The 11,393-nt window shown below is 30.3% G+C and overlaps 2 protein-coding genes and 1 long non-coding RNA gene across 3 annotated transcripts; all 3 read right to left on the bottom strand.

Moving 5' to 3' along the window:
• Window positions 1-2,310: 2,310 nt before the first annotated feature.
• On the bottom strand, window positions 2,311-2,986 carry LOC114186044. Its single transcript, XM_028074042.1, has 2 exons — window positions 2,801-2,986; window positions 2,311-2,675 (listed from the first exon to the last, which is right to left on the bottom strand). Exons 1-2 carry the CDS (start codon window positions 2,939-2,941, stop codon window positions 2,442-2,444), a joined length of 375 nt encoding a protein of 124 aa, XP_027929843.1. The 5' UTR covers window positions 2,942-2,986; the 3' UTR covers window positions 2,311-2,441.
• Window positions 2,987-4,463: 1,477 nt separating this feature from the next.
• LOC114183177 lies at window positions 4,464-6,383 on the bottom strand. The gene is made up of 3 exons (XR_003604301.1): window positions 6,208-6,383; window positions 6,033-6,102; window positions 4,464-4,677 (listed from the first exon to the last, which is right to left on the bottom strand). It is a non-coding gene; the product is annotated as an uncharacterized LOC114183177 (long non-coding RNA).
• Window positions 6,384-7,445: 1,062 nt separating this feature from the next.
• On the bottom strand, window positions 7,446-8,122 carry LOC114186095. Its single transcript, XM_028074115.1, has 2 exons — window positions 7,917-8,122; window positions 7,446-7,798 (listed from the first exon to the last, which is right to left on the bottom strand). The coding sequence occupies exons 1-2, from the start codon at window positions 8,022-8,024 to the stop codon at window positions 7,601-7,603; spliced, it is 306 nt and encodes a 101-aa protein (XP_027929916.1). The 5' UTR covers window positions 8,025-8,122; the 3' UTR covers window positions 7,446-7,600.
• Window positions 8,123-11,393: the final 3,271 nt, after the last annotated feature.

The raw sequence follows: 11,393 nt of genomic DNA on the forward strand, positions 1-11,393 counted from the left end.
CCCCCCTTTTTTAGTACACCCTGATATACTATGATTCAACAACCATAGTTTAATAACAAAAAAGAACCGTAGTTATATCTCTTTTTTGCACTGGTCAGAATATTATTTTGAGTGCAATAATTTCTAACTATAATTGAATATTATCTAATGCAATTACTTCTAATTAGAATTAAATATTATCTAGTGCAATCATTTCTAATTAGATTAAATATTATTTGAAATATTTTTGTTATTTACTACACACGATTTATAAGTTGATCTTATATATTACACTTATTCAAATTTTCTCACCAAATTATCTTTGACAAATTTTCTAGTGTTTTGTAACAAGTAATTTTGTCACAAAAAAAACTTTACTTTTATGATATTATGTTATCTAGAATTTGTTATATTTATATAATTATTACAGATTAACATTATCCAATAAATTATATTATTTGTTAATATCAATTATATTGCACATTGTTATTAATTTTTAGATAATACATATTAAGTTTCTTATGAATGGTTCATGATGAGTTAGACTATTTAGTGAGCGGTCTATAATGAACTTGATTGTTCAGTAACCTGTTGAGGGGTACTTGGCCTCTAGTGGTAAGAACATAAAATTGATATCCCATTAATCAGTTTTAAAATAGAGAAATAAGATAAATAGTCATATATGTTCTTTGCTTGAGTATTCAGTCTTTTGGTATATCTTACCAGAAAGAGAGCATTATCATCTCACACATGCTTCAAGAACAACAGACACTTGAATCCTTCATTGATATCGGGTACACAATTCTTTTTAAAAACATATTTGAACATGCTATATTTTGTATCTTAGATTATTTTTTCCAAGAATTGGTACTTAAGATAAAGATTATAGTTGTTCAAATTTTTCCAAGATGTGTATCCTAAATTTCATATTGTTCATTGTCTATGCATGAAAAAATGAGGATCTTAAATTTGTCGTTTGGATTCAAAAATTCACAAAGGGGTATTGTTTTTTAATGTAATAGGATTGTACTATTCATTTTCTTTTTTGTGTGAATTGTTTTATATTTCAAATAGATTTCGATCTCGTTTTCTCTTTCTTTAACCATTTTTTCAATCTATTTTCCTCCCCTTTTAGATTTATCATTGTCAATAGGATTGAGGCTTTTGACCACTACATCAAGGCAATTTTATGGCCAGAAAATTGGATCATTTTGATATGCATAACACAAGAATTGAACCGGGTCAAAAATGGGTCTGGGTCACAGCTTTTCTGACTCGTCTTTGTGAAGGAGATGGTGAACGATGTGCGTTGTACATCTCTTTTAACATATAAAAATGCATGAACCATCTTTTTGTTATCCATTATTTATGGGATATAAGCATATGGTATGTTTTGTATTTTTTAATTGGTATTTGTGTTGTAATTGATATAGTTAATATATTTATTAATGTTATTTAAGTGGAGAATGTTATATTTATATAATTTTATTATATAAATATTATGAATTAACATTAGTCATATATCAATTATATAGTACACATTGTTATCAACTTAATAATACATTAGAACACATTGTTATCAACTTAATAATACATTAGATTTTTGATGAATAATTTGTGATGAACTTTAGTGACATTTTGAGAAGTCCCTATTGTGAGGATATAAAATAGTAATAAAACAAATAGTTGGATACGTTTTTTTCTTTTTACATACTCTACCGAAAAGATAGAGTAACATTATTATCATTGTCCGCGTTTCAAGAACAATAGACAATGAATCATTTATTAATATCATGTACACAATATATACTTATATTTGATTTTTTTTTTTTCAGAATTAAGTATAAACTTTTTATGTTTAGTGACCTTTAGCTTCTTTTGAAGGAATGCCTATTATATATTTTTTATAGGTTTTAAGAACCGGACTTTATTAACTCAATTTTACAAAAACCGGTTAGTAAAATCATTTTATATACTATTAGTTCGTCTAATTTTTAATCGTGTACAATTTTTAACACATTTTTTTCATATTGAAATATATATATATATATATATATATATATATTAAGAAATGATTTAATAGCGTTTAATACTGATATAATAGACAAAAAAATCGTTGGAATAAATTTTAAATAATATGATATCATCTTAAAGATATCATTTAAAAAAAGTAAATATTAGAAAACAGATTTATAAATCTTTTTCTAATATATATATATATATATATATATATATATATATATATATATATATATATATATATATATATATATATATAATTGCTTGGTATCTCAAAGAAAGCTAGTTATGTTCATATATCACACCAGCAAAAAGACACATAACACTAACTTTTCTTCAATCTTTTATATATTACTACAATATCTTAAAAAAGAAAAAGAAGTAAAAATAACAAAAACCATAGGGGTTAATTTAGCACATATGATTCCATCAACTACTGATATTCAAGTATAAGTATCATGGCCATCTCCAAGATGTCCCCCCAAATCCTCAGAACTTCTGTATTCAGCAGTGTCCACAACATTGGTATCAGCCTCAGCCATGGTTGACCCTGCAACTAATTCTGCATTCAAAGCATTGTTCACTGTTTCCTTTGCCTTCTCTCCCACACTCTCCACTGCCTCTGTTGCATTCACTGCCCCTTCTGCTGCTGCTGCTCCCACAACTGACTCACCACCCTCAAAATCAAAACCACAAACAAAAACATCATCAGATTTAACCACCATAAACCCTACAACAGTTTTACACTATAAACTCACAAAAACAGTTATTTATAAAAGAATTCTAGTGCATGATCTTATACTTGAGTATGCAGATGATGAAAAACATCTGCATTCGGGATGCAGAATCCACTGCTACTAACTCTAGCAGCTATAGAAGTAGTTGATTGGAGGTGTTTGAACAAGTTTTGGTTGGACAAAACACTGGGAAATCTCTTAGCCATTTTTTGTTGTTGTGTGTTAATGTGACAAAAACTGTGATATATATGATGAGAAGGTTATATAATATAAGAAGGAATAGAGAGAAGGGAAAGGAAGAAAAAAGAGTGTGACACGCGGTGGAAGAAAGGAATATGCAGAGCATGAGTCATGAGAAATGGAGAATTAGGAAGTGAACACGTTTTGTGTGGTATTTGCATGACACATGTCAAGAGCTTCATCGGTGGAAGTGAGGTGAATTGAATGGAGGAGACAAGAACATAGGATAACATAGGATAACATAATAACACACTATGTTTTGCCAGACACATCTTTCCAAAATAAAGGGATTTTATACGCTGAATCTTCTGATTACATTTTTGTTTCAAGCTTTTCTCTTTCTCCAATTATTGTACCATCATCATCATACCTGCACATGCTCTTCACTTCTCTGCAAGGTTCTGAACTCAAATGTTCTAGCTACTCCCTCTTTTGCTCATTGTCATTATCGTAAACTTCAATTTTATTTTTAATAGATTTTTTATTTGTTTGTTTTGTCCAGAATGTTTTTCTCTTTTACATCAAATTTTACATCAAATGTACTGCTGACTTGAGAAATATTTTTATACCTGAAAAGCATAATTTATTAAGATATTTAAATTCTTATAAATATCTATAATCTGTTAGATTAATATAAGATATTCACATCAAATTTTTAAATTAAAAAGTCGTAGTAATATAATTTTTTCAATACAGAAACTTTATTTCAATTAAAGAAAGTTAGATTTTTCACCTGTTTTCTAGAAATTTTTTGAAAAAAATTGACCTGACCTTTTTTAGAGAAACTTGATTCAAATTCTAAAAAAAATGAAATTTCCCCTCTACTATATGGAATGTATTTTAAATTAGGAATATTTGTTTTGTCTCTTGAAACATTTTTCCTGTAACTATTCGAGTGTTTGGCACATGGAATAAATCATGTAACAAAATTATGCTGGATCGAAATAGGCCCAATCTTATTTGATATAGAGCAACTAAATTTGGACCATTTCTTTCTGCACTTCCATAATTTCAACCTGTACCTTTATAAATTTTTGTATTCCAAAATTTACAATTCATACTACATTATTCAAAATGCAAGAATTTATGAAGTGTAAGAAAATTTTATGAGGTGCAGGAAGATACTTCCCCAAGATGGGCCACAGACTCGTGATAAAAATCCAATAGAAAGTTGGAAATGTGATCCCATCTTACTCTATGCTGGGCACATTCTAATAGATATTTTATCTAATATTAATTTTAATTTCATAAATGAAAGAATGCTTAATATTAAGGTTTGGTTGATAAAAGAAAAGGATCATGTCGGAAATTATGATATTTAAAGTTAATAATTTTAGTAGTGATTAAAATATTTTCACTTTTAATTTTAAATAAGCTTTTTCTCAAGCTGAATTAATAAAGGTAAATTGTGTTTTTTTAATGTCCCATTTAATTAACGATCTTAATTAAAGGAAGCATCACACAGAATAATATAGTAGCACGGTCCTGGAGTATAAGCACCACTCCTTACAATATTCAAGACATACTACGATGTCAAAACAAGACAAGATACAAAGTTCAACGGTAATCAAAATGAGATTTAAAAGACAAGCCAATACATGGGCCATCGCCCAAAAAGAAAAGCCCAATAAGCGAAATCCACCCCGGGCAGGCTACGCAGCGAAGCCACCATTCTCCTGTTGAGCACGAGGGTTTCTCGCATCTGCTCACATCAATAAATTGATGATCATCACAAAAGAGAAAACCACACCAGACAGAACATACAACAACAGAAGGGTTAGCTAGAGTAGAAAACAGTTTATCATACAGTTACATACTATTTCACAATCCAAAAAGTATATGTCAACCAAACATGTTATGACTTTCCAAACAATACACTAAGACTCAGACACGACTCATCCGGATACATATAATTAGTCGTCGGATTCAGCGGATGCTTGCACTTGTGGTGGACTTCCCTACTCTACTGAGCTAATTGTTACAATGTCACATTCTCCGCACACAAGGTTAGCCCTTAATGAGTTGTAGGCCTCCTACTACTCTAACCACTAGAGTCAGTACGCTCTATGTGAGACTAATTGACTCTTTAGAGTGTCAAGATGCAACATTTCCTTGAATCCTTACTAAATTATATAGATGGGGCACCACCATGAACTCCCACTAACAGGGATCATGGAATTACGTCCTGACCAACTGAGGCACCACCATGAGGTCTCACCTAGAGGCTCATGGAATTACCCCCTAACCAATGAGGCACCACCACGAAACTATCGTGGAATTACACCCTAAACATACCAACATCATGTTTCATCCATTAATATAGAATCATACCTCATACCATCACCATTCCAGTTTCATTACCAACCATCTCATTTGCTTTACATGCCAAGACCATACCAACACATCAATCCAATCCATAACCTCATATATTTCATGCATATTCACATGCCTCATACTTTAAATAGAGCAAAACAACCAATCAAACAATCCATAACAATCAAGTGAAGAAAACAGTGTGGCCTGCAGCAGATCTCGTTCAAGCCAGGAAGCCTCGCTCAGGCGAGAGGAGTGTTCTCGCTCAAGCTGTAGACTCTCGCTTAGGCGAGATCGTGATAGAGGGCTTGGAAGGTTTTGCGAATGCTCGCTTAGGCGAGGCCATCTCGCCTGAGCGAGGCCACCCTTCGCCCAAAGGTGGGGTTCCTCGCCTGGGCTAAAAGTGCAACGACATGCTAGGCTCTCACGCGTTCTCGCTTAGGCGAGCCCCTCTCGCCTAAGCGAGATGTCACCTTGCTCAAACGAGAGCTCTTTGCCTGAGTGAGAGCTCGAGTACGAACCTAGCCTGTTTCTGCAAGTCTCGCCTAGGCGAGACAGGTTCGCTTGGGCAAGAATGTCAAATCTCGCCACTGTTCTCCCTGCAACAGCCACATTTTCACATCCAAACAAACAATACAAGGCATTCCACATGTTCACAGTAACATACAGTCCATCCAAAGGAGGCAACAAGATTGAAAATAGGTTGATTTACAGGAACGTACTAAAGACCCTAGCTTCCCTTACCTAGAAATAGCTAGAAAATGCCTCGACTTTAAACAATGGAGCACGGCAGCTTTACGAATGGACTTGTAAGCTGGACAAGATAGTGGAACAGATTTAGAAATGAGCTTGCAACTAAACCTTACTGTAAATACGAAAATATGCCAAGGGAAGAAGCATGAGCTGAAGAATAACTTACATGGAGTAGGACAAAATGAGGTTGAGCTTGCTTGACTAAAGTGGTACCAAACCCTAGCAAAGAAACGACAGCAGTTCTAGAAAAGAATAAGGAAAACTGTTTTTCTGAAAGTGAATGGAATGAGGGTGTTAGACAGATTAGGGTCTTTGCTTCCCTTTGAGCCAGCCCTAGACCTAACTGATTTGAGGACCGCTCTTAAAAATAAGAATAGAAAAATAATTTGACTTTACATTTTGGTTGTAATAATATTTTTCATGAGAACAATTTCTTAAAAATATATAGATAAAAAATGTTTTCAAAAATAATATATCTTTAAAATATTAGTTTAAAAAAATAAACCCTTATATGAGAAGAAACTTTTTCCACTATGTATTCTTCAAAAGAAAATATTGAAAAGTTCTCAAGTTTTGATTTTATCAATCAATTTGCTTATAAATCACCAAACTATTTGAGTTTTAAAATATAACATAATTCTTAACTGCCTAATCAATATATTTTAAATGTTATTCAATCATAAATTATACTTCGATTAACAATGTAAAAATAATTACAATAATAATATATGAAAGTTACACTCTTGTAAATCAGGTTTACCATCATGTTGTTCAAAACAAATTATTATACATGTTTATGCTTTATAAAATATATATTACAAAAAACGTCTAAATAATAACCCATTTTGGTCTGATAATTAAAATATTTTTATTATAAATAATTAACTTTTAAATTGATAATTAAAATAATTTGTATTATAAAGTCTGTTATTAATAATGTTTATTATAAAGTCTGTTAGTAATCGATAGGAATCAAATTAATGTTTATAATGATTAATTATTTTAATTAATTTTTCAAATTAATTCCTATAATTTATCATGAATCATTATTATTTACGGATTATATTATTTCCGGATATTTCTTCCGTATAGTGATATTAAAGCGCATTTCAAATCATAATAAATACTTATTAATGTTTTTCTACCGTGTCGTCCTTATGTTTCTCCTCATTTATTATTATAAATTCAAAAATTTGTAAAAGAAAAATTTTTTTGTTATTTTTTCTATGACAAAATTAATTTTTTTATATAATTATTTTTTATTAAATTATAAAATTTACAAATATTTTTATAAAATTTATTGCAAAAAATATTTTATACAGAATATTTTGTATAAAAAATCAATAGTAATTTTTTCAGAAAAAAAAAAATCGTCATCATTACTATAATTGAGTCTCTCATTATGATAATAAAAAAAACTTAAACATTTCTAATGCTCCTTTGAATTTCATTAAAAAAAGTTTACGAAGGAAAACATATCTAAAACATTGCACATAAAAAGTTTAACAAGGAATTGCTAAGATTTTGATGTTGGATGATGAAGCGAGTGTGATTTGTCTTCAAGCCTTGTTGTGATTGTCTCTAACCTTGTGTGGTGTTTCTTGAGCTGCCATCCAAGCTCCATCCATGGATTCCTTCCCACTCTCTCTCACCATCTCAGCTCCTTCCACACCCTTTCTTGGATCATCTTTTGCCACCTCCTCTTCGTTCTCTTCTCTCTTCTTCTCCCCACTTTCTTCTGCCACTGCATTACTACCCTGAAACATTAACATATTCCATATTCCATGTCAACTTCTTTTTTTATCAACAAAAAATTAGCTCACAAATTCATAATACATGTCTTTGTTTTTTCAATCAAAAATTCAACGAATATACCTCAGCACGTTCATAAGCAGTGGATAGAGAAGCTGTGGAAAGGCGAGGGAAAACGTAAAAGCGAATTGATTTGGAGATATTCAGTATTGTGTTCTTGGTTAACTGCATTGTAACAACGTTGGTGTTGCTATTCTCTAATCTCTTCTAGAAATTGCTACCTCTGTGTTGTTGTTGGGTTTGATATGTGTTAGGATTAGGAAAAGAAGATGAAGGGAAAATTGGTTGCCAGTGTTTGAGCAACACGTCGAAAGAGTTTGCATGTACACGTTTTGACATGTGTCATTCAGCATTTGATGACTCAGAAATCACAGAAATGCATGTTCACGATTTGTTTTCTAGCATCTTCCGTTTTTATTTAATTTGATTTTCGCTTTGTTTTATCTTGAAGTCTTCACCATATCCTGATCCTACCGTTTGATTATTATAATCCAAAAAAAAATATCTTAAATTCCATATGATTAGATATGATCAAATTATTTTACTTTCGAATAAAATAATAATAGGAATATAATATTTAGATAAGAATAAATGACAGATATTTTATGCTCAAGCACTACTCCTGTGGTATTTTAAGTATTGCTTTCTGTTGGGCCCAAATATATAAATAATGGAGGCATCTCCCTGCACCTGTGGTATTTTAAGTATTGCTTTCTAAAAAAGAAATTAAAATTTGTTAAACGGATTTTGGAATCCGTTTCATACTTTTCTGAAATGGATTTTGGAATCTGTTTCAGAAAAATATGAAACGGATTCTGAAATCTGTTTCTAGAAAAAAAATTAAAATTTGTGAAACGGATTTCGAAATCCATTTCAAAAAAAAAAAATTGTGAAACGGATATCGGAATCCGTTTCAGAAAAGTATGAAACAGATTTCGAAATCTGTTTCTAGAAAAAAAAATCGTGGTTGTCGTTGATGTTGTTGAGGGAGGGGTCAAAGGTAGTGTCAAACTCGACGGCGAAGGAGGTTGAGCTGGGGGAGGGTTGGGGGAGGCCCATGGAGAGGACGGAGAAGTGGGTGAAGGAGGCGATGAAAAAGGCGAGGCCTTCGCCGGAGGGGCAGGAGGGAGAGGAGAGGATGGAGAAGGAGAAGCGGGAGGAGAAGGAGACGGTGGAGTTGGTTTGGGGGGTCAAGAAAACAGATGGTCAAAAGAGTAATTATTAGAAATACAGGAGAAGGTTTGGGGGTGCAGGGAGAAGCTCCCATAAATAATAAATGGGTAGGGTTTTTAGAAGACCCAGAAAATGTTAAGAGCTCGCTATGTTATTAGTATTTGAGATTTGGGGTGGTTCCATCCACATTTTCCTTTTCACTTTTTACTCCTATCATTTTATATATTTTGAAAATTAATTTTCGAAATATAAAAATGATAATTTTGCAATCTAATACAGGAAAAAAGAGAAGATACGAAGAGAGAAAAAAAAAAAGGTTATAGAATCACCCTAATGTTTGACTTTGTTTTGTTTTGGGTTTGTCAAAAGCTAAATACGAAGTACAAAAGTCCAAACATATAAACAGCCTTGTCTATATGTGCCATCTGTGGGATACTATAATCATTGTTTCAGTTTTGGAAAGAATTTTCAGATTTAGGATTACATAATCCTATAATGAGAGAGAGAAAATATAATCTTAATCCTTTATGTTCTCTCTCAACTTTTATAATATTGATCATGTGTATGAATTTAATATTTGCAATCTTGTATTCTTAAACTTGGATTACGAATTTGAATTAAACTTTCCTTATAAACATAAATATAAGGAATAATACCGATCAATAGATAAAGGTTAAATATGTTTTTAGTTCCTAAATTTGATTGTAAAATTAAAATTTGTCCATCTTAAACTTTGATATATTTTAGTTCGTAAACTTTAAAAATGAATAGTCCTTTTAATTCAACAAGATTAATTTTTGGATGCATGTTAAATGGTATCTTATAAAAAGACATTTAAGTTGGAATATGTCAAATGATATAAACATCTCAAACATTAACTTAAAATGTGTTTGACATCTCATAAAAATTCGATACAATTGGACTAAAAGGAATATATTCATTCACTTTTAAAGTTTAAATATCAAAGTGTATCAAAGTTTCAAATTCCAATTTTGCGTACAAATTTAAACACTAAAAACATATTTAACCCATATATATATATATATATATATAAAGCAATAAGTATTAACATATTTCCTTGTTATTTAGAATAAAAAAATCGCATTCTTAATACAAAATCTTAATTTTGTTTATACTTTGTTAATGATCAAAGTAATTGAACACTTTGATAAGTGTCACATTGTATATTTATCAAAGCAAAAATTTAAACCTTAAACATTTGCTTTAATAATTGTATATTAACACACTAAATTTCACTTTAATAAATATACATGATAATTATTAAAGACTAATTACAAGTTCAATTACCTTAACTATTAATGACAAATTTAACGAAATTAAATTATTTATAATAAGAATGTAATTTTTTTGTTATACTAAAAATAAGGTTAAAATACTTTTTTTTGTTCTAATTTTTGTCAAGTTTTGTCAAATCAGTCCTAATTTTGTTTTTTGTTAAATAGGTTCTAATTTTCATCAATTTGGTCTTTCTTTGCTAACACCGTTTAAATCATTGACGGTCATAGAGAGTGACTGCCACGTGTTACTTCTTGGTTTTTTTATTTTTTTATTTTTTTTAAATGAGTCAATGTTTTATATTCAATTTGGTTGCTATATTTATTATTTTTGTTCAATTTAGTCTCATTTTTTTTAACATGAACCAATTTTATTCCTCTCCAAATTGAAACCAAATTTAATTTTTATATTAAAATTCATATTTTTATTAAATATTTTTATATAATATATTAAAATTCACATCATTATAATTTTTATATTTATATATATATAATATATATAATATATTATATATATATATATATATATGTATGGTTTTGAATTAACAGGTAACATTATTGTTAATACTGTAAAATTAATTTAATTATTTAATATTTAATCTTTTAATATTATTAGTTACATTATTTTTTTCTTGTTTTATTGTAGATGGGGATAAAAAAGATGTTTCAAGAGATGAAAATATTGTGGATTTATCCATTCAAGACTTTAATACTATAGTTTGATAAGTGATAAGAATGATTTGATGTTAGATAGTAATTTATATTTTTGTGATTTTGGTTTGTATCTGGACTTTAACCTAATATGGGATTTTATTTGGATTGTATTGAAGTTTATTTAGATTTTAATCGGAATTATAATTTAGTTTTCTTGAGATTGAAGAAAAAAAGTTGTGTGTTTTTTTTTTTAATTAAGTGAGTCAGTGAGCCAACCCGTTTAACCTGCCAACCCGTGGTGGGTCGGGTCAGGTTCTAATTTTATTGGCTCGCTAATAAGTGAGCCGAGTTGGGTTGACCCACTAAGTAGCCAACCTGTCATGGGCCGAGCCGGGTTGGGTCGGGTGACCCATTTTGA

The sequence above is a fragment of the Vigna unguiculata genome, chromosome 5 (genome assembly GCF_004118075.2).
Source record: "Vigna unguiculata cultivar IT97K-499-35 chromosome 5, ASM411807v1, whole genome shotgun sequence".
Taxonomy (NCBI): domain Eukaryota; kingdom Viridiplantae; phylum Streptophyta; class Magnoliopsida; order Fabales; family Fabaceae; genus Vigna; species Vigna unguiculata.

Excerpts from the sequence above, each read along its gene's own strand:
- LOC114186044 (XM_028074042.1), bottom strand. The coding sequence starts at position 2,941 with ATGGCTAAGAGATTTCCCAGTGTTTTGTCCAACCAAAACTTGTTCAAA. Across the intron at positions 2,676-2,800 it reads TTCATCATCTGCATACTCAA|GGTGGTGAGTCAGTTGTGGG; the intron begins GTATAAGATCAT and ends TTTGATTTTGAG.
- LOC114186095 (XM_028074115.1), bottom strand. The coding sequence starts at position 8,024 with ATGCAGTTAACCAAGAACACAATACTGAATATCTCCAAATCAATTCGC. Across the intron at positions 7,799-7,916 it reads CTGCTTATGAACGTGCTGAG|GGTAGTAATGCAGTGGCAGA; the intron begins GTATATTCGTTG and ends TTAATGTTTCAG.